The sequence below is a fragment of the Diprion similis genome, chromosome 4 (assembly GCF_021155765.1).
Source record: "Diprion similis isolate iyDipSimi1 chromosome 4, iyDipSimi1.1, whole genome shotgun sequence".
Classification (NCBI taxonomy): domain Eukaryota; kingdom Metazoa; phylum Arthropoda; class Insecta; order Hymenoptera; family Diprionidae; genus Diprion; species Diprion similis.
Window position 1 is genome coordinate 14,503,725 of NC_060108.1, and position 14,501 is coordinate 14,518,225.

Here is a 14,501-nt window from a genome sequence, read left to right on the forward strand (position 1 = left end):
CGAGTATCGCGTCTCACGACGACTCGCAGTTTGTTAATTCCAGCTCGAATCAAGGAACGGGCAGACGACGTGAAAATAGACCCAGCACAACCCGGGCTGTGTCAAAAGCAGAGTTGAACAAAATTACGTTAGGGTCATCAAATTGTACATATTTGTCGCAACGTCGTTAGACTTCAAGATTTTGAGTCAAAATGTTGCGATTTTTGGTGGGTAGATTCAGTCGCTTTGCAGTCCATCCGATTCTAACATTGAAATCGAAACCTTCCTTACAGGTTACTCTGGGGGTCGGTGTCTACGCGGGTATATACATAAGCCAGAATTATCAGGTATACTGTTTACACACCATGTAGTTATCTAGTTGTAAAATTAATGGGATATATCAATTTAATATAAGAATAATTTACATACTCATATTCCAGGTGCCTAGAGTTGATGAGCCTGCACAAATATTCCAGAAATTGAAAGCATTTGCTGACGAATATAAGAAAGATAAATGACGAGTTATGTGACAATGAGACACATCTCTGGAATACTTGCAGTGATAATTCTACTGCATTATTTTAACAAATGATAATTTCAATCGATTAGTATAATTGGAGGATTTTATATATTAAGTTAAAATCTAAACGAGCCAGTAAAGAGGCTTGGTTAAATAGTGTAATGATTTATTTGCCGCAAGTTTTTGCCCTGTAATAACAGTTAAATATAATTGTACAATTATACATATATAATTCCTCCACCGCAGTATTCAACCCTTGTTTGTGGTTCGACAAATGCCAACCAGTCTGAGGCATGTGTCGGCAGCAGACCCATGGACTGACATTTATAAAGCGCCAGGGCAATGTTCACTAGTTGACCGAGGAAAAACACAAACTTCTGTCCAAAAGCGTGCGTTCCTTCTATGACTTTGAAGGCTGAAAAGAGCATAAGAAAACTCAGTGTTATTCTATAACGAGAAAATTATAAAATGTCAAGTTTCTAGAAAAAGCTACTAACTTTGCTGCAGTGTGAATAAGGCCTTGATGGGTCTTATGATCAGCATACCAACCATCATTATTGGGAAAATCGATATCGAGTTACCAGCCATGTACATAATGAAGAGATTCATTGGAACCTGCTTCAGGGGACCGAGTGCCAGGTCCCATGATTTTTTTATTATCAGATGATTAGAGTCTGATTCTCTAAGGGCTTCTGTGTTGTGTGCTAGGGCTACCGACGGATTGTAGCCTGGAGGTGCTGCCACATCTACACTCCTTTCCTGTTTATTTCTGTTGAGAGAAATAGTTGTCTAGTTACACATTTGCGATATCATCAACCAAGATCCAGGTATTATTTGGTTGATAGGTGACGGTTCGGTTTCCTGGTGAATCGAATGCTCGGGGAAAAAGGTAGGAGGTTGTTTTTACGTAAACAAAAATGACGAAGCAGCTACAACTACGTACAGTTTAAAAAAGTTTAACAAACTATTTTCAAAGATTTATCGTACTTGTGAGCGAAATCCAGCGACCACTTCAATTTCCTTGTGTTTTGCTTCGACGTCGCCATCGCACTGCAGTGTAGTATTAAATTATCTAATTAAATAGTTATATTCTGTAAATGAAGCAGACACTTCGACCGGATTTCGTAGGTTAAAAATTGATAACTTTATTACTTCGTACCACTTTAGTGATTAGTCTTGCTAAATTATACAATATGTAGATACGCAGGTATTGATGATTCACTCGAGGGAGATGGTGCTGCGATCTTTCGGTGAAATTTTGTAATAGAATTGGACAATTTAGCGTGTTTAGTTTAGTTTCTAACTGCAGTGATGTGAATCCACCACTGATGCATACTTTCTCGTCTTCAAGATTTTCCTACTTCTCTGTACTGTAACCGGAATGATGAGAGTGCATCAAAGTAGCCCGAAAAAGCTTGTCACTCAACCCGTTATCCAAAATTAGGATTAAGATTTCGAAGGATTTTCCGCTGCTTTACGTCTTGATTTGTGCTCCCTGAGAACTGCTATCCAAGAATATAAGGTTTGCACAACTTCATCATTATCTCGCCCCTCATTTTAGTCCGTAAATCATACCAACGTTCATTTTTTGGTTATATTGCTAAGCTCGGGTCAGAACAATGGGAGTTCCTGGAGGTAGAGGAGTTGAAGCGATGGAAGTTGAAGTTCCTGGAGGTGTAGAGGCGCCTGCTGGTGATGGGGATGTAGGCGAGAAAAAGGATGTAGACCTTCTGACAATCCATGACCTCCGCGAGCACACGAGGCAAATAGAAAAGGCGGTACAAAACAAGGAGCCACGCTTCATTCTACGTGTACTTCGTGCCCTTCCTAACACGAGGCGCAAACTGAATCCTGTAGTCCTACGTGGTATCATTGGAGGCTTTTATACTCGTTCAGCAGCAGAAAAGGATGCCCTTCTTGCCTGGGTAGAGGAGCCGATGGACACTGAGGGTGCGCAGGCAGCCATTCAGCGATTCCGCAGCTCTGCTTTGCCGCTGCTGCCTGAAATCGACGCCTACGTTCATCTGCTAGTCCTTGTCAGGCTCATAGACACCCACAAATATGAGGATGCAGTGCGTTGTTCCGAGGCTCTTGTTCAGAAGATTACTGCGCAGAATCGAAGAACAATTGATCTCATTGCAGCAAAGTGTTACTTTTATCATACTAGAGCGTACGAACTTACTAACCAATTGGACAAGATCAGAGGTTTTCTGCACTCAAGATTGAGGACTGCTACCCTGCGTAACGATTATGAGGGCCAAGCTGTCCTGATAAACTGCCTCCTACGCAACTATTTGCATTACAATTTGTATGACCAGGCAGACAAGCTGGTTCTTAAATCGACATTTCCAGAATCAGCCAGCAATAATGAATGGGCTAGATTTCTTTACTACTTAGGTAGAATAAAAGCTGCTCGGCTTGAATACTCAGCTGCCCACAAATATCTGGTGCAGGCAATGCGGAAAGCACCTCAAACCACTGCTGTTGGATTTCGACAAACTGTTCAAAAGCTGGCCGTTACCGTCGAGCTTTTGCTAGGGGATATTCCAGAGCGGCAGATATTCAGGCAGGCAGCATTACGTCGCTCACTTGCTCCCTACTTCCAACTAACTCAGGCAGTCAGACTTGGAAATTTGCAACGCTTCGGGGAGGTATTGGAAAATTTTGGCCCCCAGTTTCGCTCAGACTACACTTTCACTCTGATTCTCCGGTTGAGACATAACGTTATCAAGACTGCAATTCGATCCATAGGGCTGTCCTACTCCCGTATCTCCCCCGCAGATATTGCCAGAAAACTTGGTCTTGACTCTGGTGTTGATGCAGAATTTATTGTGGCAAAGGCAATACGCGATGGAGTTATCGAAGCAACGCTTGATCCAGAGAATGGATACATGCGCAGCAAGGAAACAACTGATATATACTGTACTAGAGAGCCACTGCTTGCTTTCCATCAGCGTATTACCTTCTGCTTGGACCTACACAATCAGAGTGTTAAGGCAATGCGCTATCCTCCAAAATCGTATGGAAAAGATTTGGAGTCTGCGGAGGAACGTAGAGAGCGTGAACAGCAGGATTTGGAACTTGCCAAGGAAATGGCAGAAGAGGATGATGATGGATTCCCATAAATACTTTGTCATCTTCGATCGTGTGCGCGATTATTATAAATAAAATTATTCATTTTCTGTAACAATTAAATTAATAAACCAATGTTTCGACAATTCATAATATCTCATAGTATGGAAGCACACTCGCTGTCGTACTTTTATAGTAAATTGAATTGTATTATTACAATAGAGTACTTGGTTTTCACGTGGTGCTTAATCAAAATATGAAGGAGAAATTATGATAGCTGCAAGAGAACTGGCTTAAAGTGAGCCCAGAGAGTAGGTATTCACACAGTATGTAGATTCATAGGGGTCTTAGGTAAATAAAAATTGTGACATTATTGGAGTGGTGACTCTTCGAGCGCTTTGGAAATTTGAAATTTCGCGGTTGAGGGGCATTCGCTGAAATTGGACAGTTTCTATCGCCCACGTGGCAACAGTGGCAAAGGGTGGCGTGCGCATCGCCAACAGTCGAGCGCCAGAATATCGCGCGATGATTGCGGCATCGTAACCTTAAATAATGCGAAAGATGCACCTCGGCGACATAACCGTTCCAAACAATGACAACTGACAATAATACAGAGCTAAACAATAAAAGTTGCGGATGAAACCTAGTCTCTTTCGAAACGTCTTTCGTCCGAGTGCGCAAATGGTTATAAACAAGCCCTTGAGTTTAACTGCATTAACGATGGCGAAAAGTAAGTACGAGTACGTTAAGGACTTCGAGGTGGAGGATAAGTGTTTGCCAAACTGTTGGATCGTCGTTCGTATCGACGGACGAGGCTTCTCCAAGTTTGCCGAAGCCCACCAGTTCGTCAAACCGAACGACATTGCTGCTTTGGAACTGATGAACCGAGCCGCCGTTACTGTTATGGACGATTTTAGAGAGATCGTCCTCTCGTACGGACAAAGTGACGAGTACTCCTTCGTTTTCAGAAAAGACACACAACTCTTTAAGCGCAGAGGTATATATACGCGTTTTTGCATATTCCCTTCCTACCCCACTCTACCTCAATCCGTAACATTGTACAATCAGCCATTTGTATCATTCTTCTTTTGTTGCCCTACTTAGGCTCCAAGCTGATGTCCAACGTCAACTCTCTTTTCACCTCTGCCTACGTCTACCACTGGCCAAGATTCTTTCGTGGCAGAGAACTCCACTACCCACCCTCCTTTGATGCCAGAGTTGTTCTTTATCCAACTGACAAAAATCTGAGGGATTATCTTGCTTGGCGCCAGGCTGATGTCCATGTCAATAATTTATACAATACTTGCTTCTGGAATCTTGTCCTGAAGAGGAAAATGACTGCAACTCAAGTAATTATCATCAAATCAATTTATCACCATGTAAAATTGACTTTGTAACTCAGTTCTTAATGTATTTTTTGTTTATTTATCACAGGCAGAAGAAAAATTGAGAGGCACATTGGCTGCTCATAAAAATGAATTGCTGTTCCAAGAGTTTGGCATTAACTATAACAATGAACCACCTACATTCAGGAAAGGAACCACACTGGTCCGAAAGCTGGTTCCTGACGGTAATGGCAGGCTGAAGCCCTTGGTCGTAGCCCTGGTAGATGACATTATTGGGGATCGATTTTGGAAGGAAAATCCGGAAGTCATAGGATTGAAAAGCTTGGCCACTTTTCAGCCCTCTGGTCTTCCAAGCAACCCCCCACTCCCTCAGCCTTCAGCCGTCCATGTGGTGCACGCAGGTCATGCCACTCACCACCAAATCAACAATAAAACTCCGACTGTAACTGGTCGTCCTAATACCCTAAATGCATTGAATGCATTGAATACATCGAACGAGGATGGAAATGCTGAGAGAAACCCAGAACTGGACAAACACAAAATGCAGTGTGAACCATCTGAGAGTGATAGGGCCCGATGTAAGCCATAAGTTATTTAAACATAAACGGGAAAATCTGCACTAATTTAAAACCAATGGAAGATGCTCTAGTTCCCTGTGAAAGGAAAACTGTGTAGGACCCTCTATCTTTGCCTCACATGATGTTATTAGTAATTGAAATATTTTGCCAAGTTTTATAATTCAGTACCCTGCCAATACCGAGTGACAGCTAATGAGCCATTTGATAGGGGGACACATATGCAGCTGCATCGATTGACTGGAGCACATTCTGTGAGTTAAAATTTAGTGGGTATCTGTTAATATGCATGGTGTGAGATTTTCACGAATGTTCATCACCCTGTTCTCGAGCTAATGAATGAAACTGCAAATACTGCACAATTGTGAGCTCAAGGCACACAGCTTACCGTAAATTATTCAAAACCGCAGACCCGTTCCTGCTTACGTAGACGTACAAAGTAAAGAATAATTGTGCGAGAGATTGGAGAGATATTTTCAGCATTGATTAAAAAAACAAAAAGTAGAAATAAAGTGAAAAAACGAATCACAATCGGACACCTATTGACGTGGAATGCGTTACAACTTTATTACTTACGAGTTTATACAATATGTAGTTATTATTAAATTAACAATCACACCGTGAAATAATACTATATGTATAAGACAATGGTAAGTGGTTAATTTTATACCGATAAAATACACTATATACATGAAATAATTCTCTAACCAGAAGTAAATATTTGTTTATTCTAACTGAGAGGCACGGAAGTAACAATGAAAACATGCTGCAACCGAAATCATAGCATATTTCGTGTAATATCTAGGTCCAGTTGGTGGTTGTAAGAACTGTGGTGATGCAGTAAACTGATCGGAATTCAGAGTGTGTAAGTTGTGAAACTAACTTGGAATTAAATTGCGGATTGAAGATTGCATTGATCTGCCTCCATTGATCGGTATTTCGAAGATACGGAATATTACGTTTCCTGGTGACAGTTGGTGAATTAAAAAATTGGGATGTAATTGTCGATCTTAGCACGATGTTTCTGCGCTACACATTCTGAAATCCACACAATGTTGCGGCATTCCTGCTCTTTCAGCTTCAAGTAGCTGTAAAACACTCCGAAGTGGAACTGTTGTAGAAATGCTTGCATGTTGAGGCGGACCTGTTGCACGAGGCAAAAAAAGCGAAGTGAAACACCAGAGAAAATTAGAGAAACCATAAAATGTTACATATGACAAAACTGCTCCAATACCTCATGCTCAAAGAACTTATCCTCCAAAGTTTTGTCTCCCGGGTTGTTTCCAGCACCTTCAAACAAAGCGCTGTACTCCTGTGAATACCACATTGTTGATTAACGTAAAATTTCTCGTCAAATTTCAATCAATGCAAGCAATGAACTTGTAGCACTTACCGCATAGTATTCCGCAACTGCCTTAACCTGCTCATAATCGTCTGCACGGGCCAGTGCAGCTAGTCCATCAGGGTTTAAACGACCACAACGTGGATACAGTTTAGCACGGTCGTCTTTCCCCAACTCTGTCCCAAATGAGTTGATTGTTATGATAATAGCTCGGCGATCGGCTTCAAACTATTGGCATCAGAAGATAATAGATTATTGACATAAAAAAGGGATTACAGTAGAACAAAGCGAGGAACTTACTGCTAGAATTTCGCACATGGTATCAGCAGTAGTGCCACCAATTGCAAGGCAGAACTTGTAAAAAGCCTCCAGATAAGCTTTGTAAAGTGTGTTTCTGATTATCTCAATGTTCATCTCATCAAGATCCTGCTCAGAGATGCAGTCGACGAAGAATGGAGCTGTGGATGAGACAAAACCATTAGACACACATCCATTAATGATTCATAGACATAGGTAGATCGGAAACTGACCTAGTGGTGTATCGACAAGCACTGCATTGTAGAGTTCAGCAGGAGTAGCTGCTACATGGATAGCTTCCATCTGTTCAAAGCTTCCCAAAGGATGACACTTGGGAATCAGCTCGGAAATGGGTCTTTGATGCAGGGTTCCAGTGATCAAGAGGATAATATTATCGATCATGTAGCTGTAAGTGATAAAGTCCAGAAAAGTGGACAACGGCTGAACTGAATGATTTCTCAAATGCTGGAACTCAATGACCAATTTTTCTCGTAGCTTGTCGTCGATCACGCTCACTGATAGAGGGGATGGTTCATTGGCCAAGAAGCTACCATAGTCAGTTCCAGCCAAGTGCAGCTTCAAATCTAAATACGAGTACATTGGGTGAATAAACGATTATTTTTCACATTTACAAGAACATTGGAAAAAAGATCAAGTTATTGAGCAAAGTTTTCCTCAGAGATGCATTTCGTCATTGTTTTTTGCTCCAAGGTCGCGGGAGTGCCCCAGATGAAGCAGAGGTAAAGGTGGGCGTAACCTTGATCAAGAGGGAATAGCGATGCATCGGATCCCGTGGAACGTCAGGCATCGCGGAAACTGGATCGATTTTGCCGGTGAATTTCGGGTGCGCGTTTCAACATCGGGAAATATGCTATAAAACTATTACGGTATACCAGGCAGTTATTACGTACCCTCCAAGGTTTCGCATTGAATTAAATTTAGGTAGTCACTCTGCTGGAGGATACCGCACTTGAAGCCGCGGCACAAGCCCTCCAAGTATCCACCGTCGATGTTGAACATACACCCGTTCATTTTGGCGACTTTTCTTTTCCACGAATATATTAGATGGATATCGCGACTCAATCGACGCGCGGAACTAATCAATCGACGTGATTATGGTAGCGAACGTGAACGACACTTCGGAGCTCAGGCTAGACTCGCCCACTTTTTCTTTCGTCGATCATATGACCAGCTGATAACGTGACGTTGGCGACCGTCCGCGAGTGTGCGAGTTACGAGGAGTCGCGAACAAGCGAACCTTGTCCAACATTGGTCCAACAGTCGATAAGACCGTGATTCAGACTACTTACTTCAGACGGTTCAAAGTTACTAACAATACTAACTCTATCGCAGCACTTATCATATGATGACGTTTAGTTTAGTTTAGTGAGTTTAGTGATCACTTCAACTCGACTCTAATCCGACCGAGACCTGAATCAGACTCTTGGTGGAAACATACTTTATACTTAATATTGTTTCTTCTATTTTCTATTATAAAATAGATTGTACGCTCCTATAGGTATACGAGGCATTGAAGGCATCTGAAGCTAACATTGTACAGCGGCCTGTAAGAGCGCTTCAACGTCTATCTTCTGTCTCTTAGCTCTGGCCACCGTCAGCCACTACCTCTAGCGGCGATAGCTCGAATCGAGTTGACAAGTTATTAGAAATGGAGTTGATACGCAGAGCTCCGCTGTTGTGAACGTGTTTTTGTCGATTTTGTACCTTGTAGTGCTTTGTAACAAGTTTGTAAAATGTTTGGTACTAAGAAGGAAACCAAACGAAGAGCGAGACCTGCTGGTCGTGACGGAGGCCTAGCTCAGGTAATTAAGTGCTCCGAATTAAAATGCTAAAACTCTGGTCGTCGTCTATTAACGACGATCGTTGGATCATTGTATGACTAATAACTCATGCTTTGCATATAGTATGGACTTTTTGACGTGCCCGGTCAAATCAGCAGCATCGACGGGATGAACGACTTGGATGATGACGATGACGAGGATTTTGAAGCAGAGTTGGCCGCTTTGACAGGCAATGACGAAACACCAAAACGTCGCAAAGGCATGTGTTTATTTGTCCAATAATTCTATTTCGTGTTGAGCAAATTATTTATTGATTTCTTTAATGCCTGTGAAAATCACTTGCACATGTGTACATACGTGTATTGCTAGAAAAACAGGTATAATTGCTCTTTGTCAACAAGCTTGTCTATTAGTGCCACGCCTCTGATTCGTCTTAAACTTTGTTTATTTTTCTCTACCACAACTCAGGCTCTTTTGTTCTTTTATTTCTCAGCATTGAATTTTGAACGATATTTGTACTTGTTCATCAACATATCACTCATTTTCACAGATGCGGCGAAAGTGTTACCAAGTGCACGGCTGGATGTCATGGTTGCAGAAAGTATGAGGGATATTGGTGATGATGAGGAACTATCAGGAGATGATGATAACCCTGATCTTTTGGTAAATTTTCTTACATTTCTCAAATTAGTATAAACCTTTTTTTTTAACTGTAATTAAGCCTGGCAATGTTCAGTCATTATCAACTTTCTTTGAAATCATTTTGGTACAGAATGAGTTGCATGAGCTGACAGGGGAAGACCCTACAGCACTATCAACCCCTGAGCATGAGCAGGAGCGCCCTGTTGCTGATGATAACGAGAAAGACAGCGAAGGAACAGTGAAACTCCTGGAAGAACGCTTAGCCAGTTACAAACTAGCTGTAATTAAAGCAAAAGCTGACAATGAGCCTGGTCGTGTCCGAAGATTTAGTAGAGGGTTAAAAACCTTGGAGGAAATGCTTGTGGGTGCAAAACGTGGACATCCAATCAACACTGGCGATGTACCACCGTTACTTCCTCCTTCCGCCACTGGCCCTATTACTAAAGGTACCTTCGTCAACCTGGATTTTTTATTGAAATACTTATCAGTTCACATTATTACCGAGCTTAAAATTTCTTTGCTTCTTATATTGCAGAAGAATTGCCAGCTGATTCCACACCTACTCCAGAAGCAACTCCTGCTTTACCTGCTGCTGCACCTGCTGCGGCACCTCCACCACCTGCCGAAAATGTTGAGGAAACTTTGCGACTATTGAAGGAGCGCCAGCGCGAGTATCAGCTCGCTGCAGTTGCTTGGAAGAAAGCAGGCAACACTGACGAGGCTATCAAGCTAGTTCGTATCTCTAAGCAATTTGATGTTGTTGTCAAGGCTCTCGGTGCAGGCGATCCGATTGATTTGTCAGACATGCCACCTACCCCAACGCTTCCTACAAAGACCGCCCCAGATAGTGGATCGCCTGCCACTGCGGGAAAGCAAGAAAGTGAGACCCAAAATGATCCTCCACCAAATGCGCCCTCACCTGGTATTTATACAGTTGATTATGTTTCGTATAAAAGGTCTTACTCCTGTCCTGCCAGATTCAGCGTTCATTTATTAACTGAAAAAATTCTCTAAGCAGTAAGTGCCTCAAGTGGTGGTGACGTCCTTGGCTCCGCTTTGAAAGAACGCTTGGAGGTATACAGGCGTATGAAAGTTACAGCTGAAACAGATGGCAAGGGTGCAAAAGTGCGAATGTATGGACGTCTGTGCAAGCAGTTTGAAGAAGCTATTAAGATACATGAGCGTGGAAAGCCAATCGATCTGGAAGACCTGCCGACACCCCCAGGTTTTCCTCCACTTGGTACTTTAGTGGGAAACACATCTCCACCCAAAGCAGCAGCTGAATCAGAACCAGGATCAGAACCGATTCCTGAGCCTGAACCCTCGGAGAAGATGGATCCCACACCCACACCACAGAGGAAAGGCCCAGTTCCACCTCCACGAACTAAGCCGGGTAAAATGTCACTTAGAGAAAATGTATAGGAGATAAATCGAGTTGAAAGATAAAACAGCTTATATATTTTTACAATTTTCATAAAGTTTATTCAATTCTCTATTCATGTTGTAATACTGATAAACCATCGACAGCGATATCGCAAAGGCAGGGTCGTACGCGAGCCGATAAGCAGTTAATAGAACTTCAAACGCGCCAACACGAACTTAAACAAGCTGCGCTAACTGCGAAAAAGGATGGAGACTTAGAATTGGCAAGGACATATTTAAGGCAGGCGAAGGGGATGGAGCCCTTAATACAGGCCAGTATAGGCGGTCTCCCAGTCGACATGAATTCTGTACCATTATCACCACTTGCAAAGCTGCGCTTGAACGAGCTTAATGATCCAGACAGCTTTGTCGTAGTCACAAGCAAAGATTCCGGAGCCATTGAGGGAAATGGTGACGACCAGCAGATATACGAGAATATGGAAAAGCAGCTGGTGAAACACATAAAGGTAAAGTGACAAAGATATACGTGTGGATATCTTGAATAACTCTTGACAGTGAAACTAAACAATTGTACCTGAACATTTATGGAACGATTATTCGCAACTATTTACAGACTTGTCTAGCGTCGCGAGATCATTCCAAAGCCATTGGTGACGTTGCCGGTTACAATAGGTGGGAACGTATGGCCCTTGGCTATACCCGTGATCTCGATATGCTCAGGGTCAAACGTCGTGACGGTCTTCCACCTCCTGTACATCATTATGAGACCAAGTCGTTCGCCATTGTGCAGTAAGTCATACTCATTTGTCTCGTTCACAACTACATATCCTCGAATACTAGTATACAGATTTGTTGATCGAGATAATCCATGCGTATCTTCTAAATGGCATTCATTGTTACGTAGGTGCTGTACAGACTTGGGTGACAACGACATAGAGATTACTATAGCAAGGGGGGTCAATTATCCGCGTGAAGCGGATACCTATGTCATGTTTAAGTTTCCGTATCCCTCGGAAAATCCACCATCAGATAGAACATCGACTGTCAGGGATAGCAACAACCCGGAATATGAAGCAGTGTTTCCATTGAGCGGGGCTCTCGATCGTTCGGCAAGACAATGCCAGCGAGTTTTCAAAAGACACAGTCTCAAATGCGAAGTCTGGGCAAAAGGGTAATTCAGTGTTCATTTTGTATACTTATCTCTTTTTTCGGCTTTTGCCCCTTTCTTACTATTGGATATTCTGTAACATTTGTAACCCTGTGTTACGTTAACGCAGTTCATAGTGTTGCATCGGAATTGTTAGATAAATTGCAGTTATCTTGGTAAAGTCGTAAATGAAAAATTTTCCAAAATTAATGCAACTCAATTTAAACGAGTATTTGTACCTTTGACGCATGACTTAATTAATTGTATAGAGTAATACCCCGAAGTTACGCCATGGGTCGTTCAGACATTGACGGCGTAAATTCAAAAAAACGCAAGTCAAAGTGCACGTTTTGTGTGTATGTACTAAATACTGCTAAATACTCACCAAACATAATCGTATGTCTCACAGCAAACCTCGGAAAGAGAAGTTATAATAAATACTGTTTATTTTTGTAATACAAACTATTTAAATAATACGTAAATAATGGATACAGAAGAAGTGCGGGAGGGAGGGCGAGCGACCGATGATGTAACTGCAAGTTGGCATAAGTCGGGAAGGTGTAACTCGGAAAGGTGTAAGTTGGGGTATTACTGTATAGGGTTTTATTGAGTCGTTGATGACGGTTTATTGATTGAAACTGGTAAAAGTAAATATTATTTATCACCTATAATAAACATTGCACATTCAGTTTAGAAATAGATTATCTTAGTAAATAGAATAGGATGTTGCTTGCAGATGCTCGCTGAATCCTGTCCTGTGTTGCACTCACCCAAGGTAGGAAATCTTCCTACATTATGTATGAAACAAGCTTTACCGTATACATGTCGCATGTAACATAAAATGTCCAAACTCCAAATTCCAAGCTCTCCTCAAGCCTGCGAGATCGTCGTAAGAGCAACTTGTTTTTTTTTTAAATGTCAGTTGAAATATCATCTAAAGTCATGAAAGGATTACAATGAATGTAGGCCTGTCCAACCAAAATGTTCATTATGCTTTTACATCTGATTTCAGAGGGTTTTTACGAAGTGATAGTCTTTTGGGTACCGTGACGGTAAAGTTGCACCCTTTAGAAACAAAGTGCATCCTCCACGACACGTTTCCGGTAAGTTTCTAGAAGCAGTATCACGGTGATACAATATTCATTTAAAAAGCAAAATCTCTTAGGAAATAGAGTAAATGTCAGATAGTTTTTCAAAATTTAATCTCGCCGACTCCTGATGTTGTATAATGTATGCATAAAACTCCTAGAGAGCTAGAAAATTTCATGGATTGTTTTAACTGTTAGTCGAACATTTCTCATTCTATCATCGGTATTTACTGATCTATTTCAGCTAATGGACGGAAGAAAACCTGCGGGAGGCAAGCTGGAAGTAAAAATACGGGTGAGAAATCCAATTCTTACAAAACAGGTCGAACAAGTTACAGACAAGTGGTTGGTGATTGATCATTAATTGATAAGTAAGTTTGGGATCAAAATGCCTTTGGGACTGGTGCTAATCATATGTAATGACAGAGGAATTCTGTTAAGTAGTAATAATGATGTGCACAACGTTTAACTAATAATTACTTATTGCCAATGCCACAAATTTATTCCTCCGCATACCGTATCTCTTAGCTTTACAAATTATATATTTTAATATTACTCATATAATATGTATTTATGTATATATGTATGTATATATATAAGCAAAGTTCATGTACCATGATATCTGGCGACATTTTTATGTTTGCCGTAACGGATATTATATGGAATAGCTTACCGTTAAATATATTTAATAACTAAATGATTACATCCGGTCTTCGTTACCAACTCTGCACATATATGAATACAATAGTGATGTATTTTATGTGTGCAGTCTATTTGCTACAATTATGCATATGCACTACAGATACTGTGCAATCAATTGCTTCCTGTTCACTGTAGAGCGGGCTAGATATAAGCGCCATGTGATATAGCTGTATCTACGATTCCCAGATAAGAACAATAGACGGGATGAATTCAGCTAACAACGCATTGTTCGATAATAGCTTCCCTCACGTTCCTAGTGACTATAGCAGATCGGGATCCCCCCAAGCGTCTAGCCGGCTGTGTTCGAATAAACGAGTTGAGGAAGTTTTAAACCACCGACAGGTGCTTCACTCGCACGGAGGAACTCAACTAAAATCGTACTGAAATCCGAATATCCCACCATTGAATTCTACGCCAATCAATGAATCACTCGACCGTGAATCGCGACGAGGAGGGTAGATCATGCATCGCGCTTTGTTTCCGTGTTATTGATAAAATTATGATTGCGCAAGTGTGTCATATATTTACAATTCTTACTTTTTCCAAATAATGAAATCTCCTCCAACTTCAGGATATGATCGGGCGTATAAGTGTGATTGCGTAGTT

General features: G+C 41.5%; 5 protein-coding genes and 1 long non-coding RNA gene across 8 annotated transcripts; 4 read left to right on the plus strand and 2 right to left on the minus strand.

Moving 5' to 3' along the window:
- Positions 1–43: 43 nt before the first annotated feature.
- LOC124405257 lies at positions 44–723 on the plus strand. Its single transcript, XR_006929076.1, has 3 exons — positions 44–206; positions 273–326; positions 420–723. It is a non-coding gene; the product is annotated as an uncharacterized LOC124405257 (long non-coding RNA).
- Positions 645–1,675, minus strand: LOC124405254 (ER membrane protein complex subunit 4). The gene is made up of 3 exons (XM_046879999.1): positions 1,487–1,675; positions 997–1,268; positions 645–914 (listed from the first exon to the last, which is right to left on the minus strand). Exons 1-3 carry the CDS (start codon positions 1,543–1,545, stop codon positions 718–720), a joined length of 528 nt encoding a protein of 175 aa, XP_046735955.1. The 5' UTR covers positions 1,546–1,675; the 3' UTR covers positions 645–717.
- Positions 1,676–1,861: 186 nt separating this feature from the next.
- Positions 1,862–3,717, plus strand: LOC124405247 (probable 26S proteasome non-ATPase regulatory subunit 3). Its single transcript, XM_046879986.1, has 2 exons — positions 1,862–2,021; positions 2,105–3,717. Exon 2 carries the CDS (start codon positions 2,119–2,121, stop codon positions 3,622–3,624), a length of 1,506 nt encoding a protein of 501 aa, XP_046735942.1. The 5' UTR covers positions 1,862–2,021; positions 2,105–2,118; the 3' UTR covers positions 3,625–3,717.
- A 349-nt stretch (positions 3,718–4,066) lies between these two features.
- LOC124405214 (probable tRNA(His) guanylyltransferase) lies at positions 4,067–6,466 on the plus strand. The gene is made up of 3 exons (XM_046879917.1): positions 4,067–4,568; positions 4,676–4,920; positions 5,006–6,466. Exons 1-3 carry the CDS (start codon positions 4,208–4,210, stop codon positions 5,504–5,506), a joined length of 1,107 nt encoding a protein of 368 aa, XP_046735873.1. The 5' UTR covers positions 4,067–4,207; the 3' UTR covers positions 5,507–6,466.
- LOC124405215 (V-type proton ATPase subunit d) lies at positions 6,035–8,322 on the minus strand. Its single transcript, XM_046879918.1, has 6 exons — positions 8,043–8,322; positions 7,365–7,715; positions 7,135–7,292; positions 6,886–7,062; positions 6,727–6,804; positions 6,035–6,636 (listed from the first exon to the last, which is right to left on the minus strand). The coding sequence occupies exons 1-6, from the start codon at positions 8,161–8,163 to the stop codon at positions 6,475–6,477; spliced, it is 1,047 nt and encodes a 348-aa protein (XP_046735874.1). The 5' UTR covers positions 8,164–8,322; the 3' UTR covers positions 6,035–6,474.
- A 464-nt stretch (positions 8,323–8,786) lies between these two features.
- LOC124405391 (coiled-coil and C2 domain-containing protein 1-like) lies at positions 8,787–13,812 on the plus strand. Of its 3 annotated transcripts, none has more exons than XR_006929107.1 (12): positions 8,787–8,954; positions 9,057–9,192; positions 9,484–9,596; positions 9,706–10,021; positions 10,111–10,497; positions 10,594–10,968; positions 11,103–11,464; positions 11,572–11,747; positions 11,863–12,129; positions 12,828–12,880; positions 13,118–13,208; positions 13,438–13,455. XR_006929107.1 is itself a non-coding variant. In XM_046880249.1 (12 exons), exons 1-12 carry the CDS (start codon positions 8,886–8,888, stop codon positions 13,555–13,557), a joined length of 2,451 nt encoding a protein of 816 aa, XP_046736205.1. In that variant the 5' UTR covers positions 8,788–8,885; the 3' UTR covers positions 13,558–13,812. The 3 variants fall into 3 exon arrangements, 2 of the variants coding, with proteins under 2 accessions (XP_046736205.1, XP_046736206.1); XM_046880249.1 differs by having other exon boundaries at positions 8,788–8,954; positions 12,842–12,880; positions 13,438–13,812; XM_046880250.1 differs by lacking the exon at positions 12,828–12,880 and having other exon boundaries at positions 8,789–8,954; positions 13,438–13,812.
- The last annotated feature ends 689 nt before the right edge of the window (positions 13,813–14,501 follow it).

What these genes read in the sequence shown, in the direction of transcription:
- LOC124405254 (XM_046879999.1), bottom strand. Translation starts at nt 1,545, where the DNA reads ATGGCGACGTCGAAGCAAAACACAAGGAAATTGAAGTGGTCGCTGGAT. An exon ending in TCGCTGGATTTCGCTCACAA is followed by an intron (nt 1,269 to 1,486) that starts GTACGATAAATC and finishes TTCTCTCAACAG; the next exon opens with AAATAAACAGGAAAGGAGTG. An exon ending in CTTATTCACACTGCAGCAAA is followed by an intron (nt 915 to 996) that starts GTTAGTAGCTTT and finishes TGCTCTTTTCAG; the next exon opens with CCTTCAAAGTCATAGAAGGA.
- LOC124405214 (XM_046879917.1), top strand. Translation starts at nt 4,208, where the DNA reads ATGAAACCTAGTCTCTTTCGAAACGTCTTTCGTCCGAGTGCGCAAATG. An exon ending in ACAACTCTTTAAGCGCAGAG is followed by an intron (nt 4,569 to 4,675) that starts GTATATATACGC and finishes TGCCCTACTTAG; the next exon opens with GCTCCAAGCTGATGTCCAAC. An exon ending in GGAAAATGACTGCAACTCAA is followed by an intron (nt 4,921 to 5,005) that starts GTAATTATCATC and finishes TATTTATCACAG; the next exon opens with GCAGAAGAAAAATTGAGAGG.
- LOC124405215 (XM_046879918.1), bottom strand. Translation starts at nt 8,163, where the DNA reads ATGAACGGGTGTATGTTCAACATCGACGGTGGATACTTGGAGGGCTTG. An exon ending in TCAATGCGAAACCTTGGAGG is followed by an intron (nt 7,716 to 8,042) that starts GTACGTAATAAC and finishes ACTCGTATTTAG; the next exon opens with ATTTGAAGCTGCACTTGGCT. An exon ending in ATAAGTTCTTTGAGCATGAG is followed by an intron (nt 6,637 to 6,726) that starts GTATTGGAGCAG and finishes CTCGTGCAACAG; the next exon opens with GTCCGCCTCAACATGCAAGC.
- LOC124405247 (XM_046879986.1), top strand. Translation starts at nt 2,119, where the DNA reads ATGGGAGTTCCTGGAGGTAGAGGAGTTGAAGCGATGGAAGTTGAAGTT.
- LOC124405391 (XM_046880249.1), top strand. Translation starts at nt 8,886, where the DNA reads ATGTTTGGTACTAAGAAGGAAACCAAACGAAGAGCGAGACCTGCTGGT. An exon ending in TGCGAAGTCTGGGCAAAAGG is followed by an intron (nt 12,130 to 12,841) that starts GTAATTCAGTGT and finishes TGTTGCTTGCAG; the next exon opens with ATGCTCGCTGAATCCTGTCC. An exon ending in CTGTGTTGCACTCACCCAAG is followed by an intron (nt 12,881 to 13,117) that starts GTAGGAAATCTT and finishes ATCTGATTTCAG; the next exon opens with AGGGTTTTTACGAAGTGATA.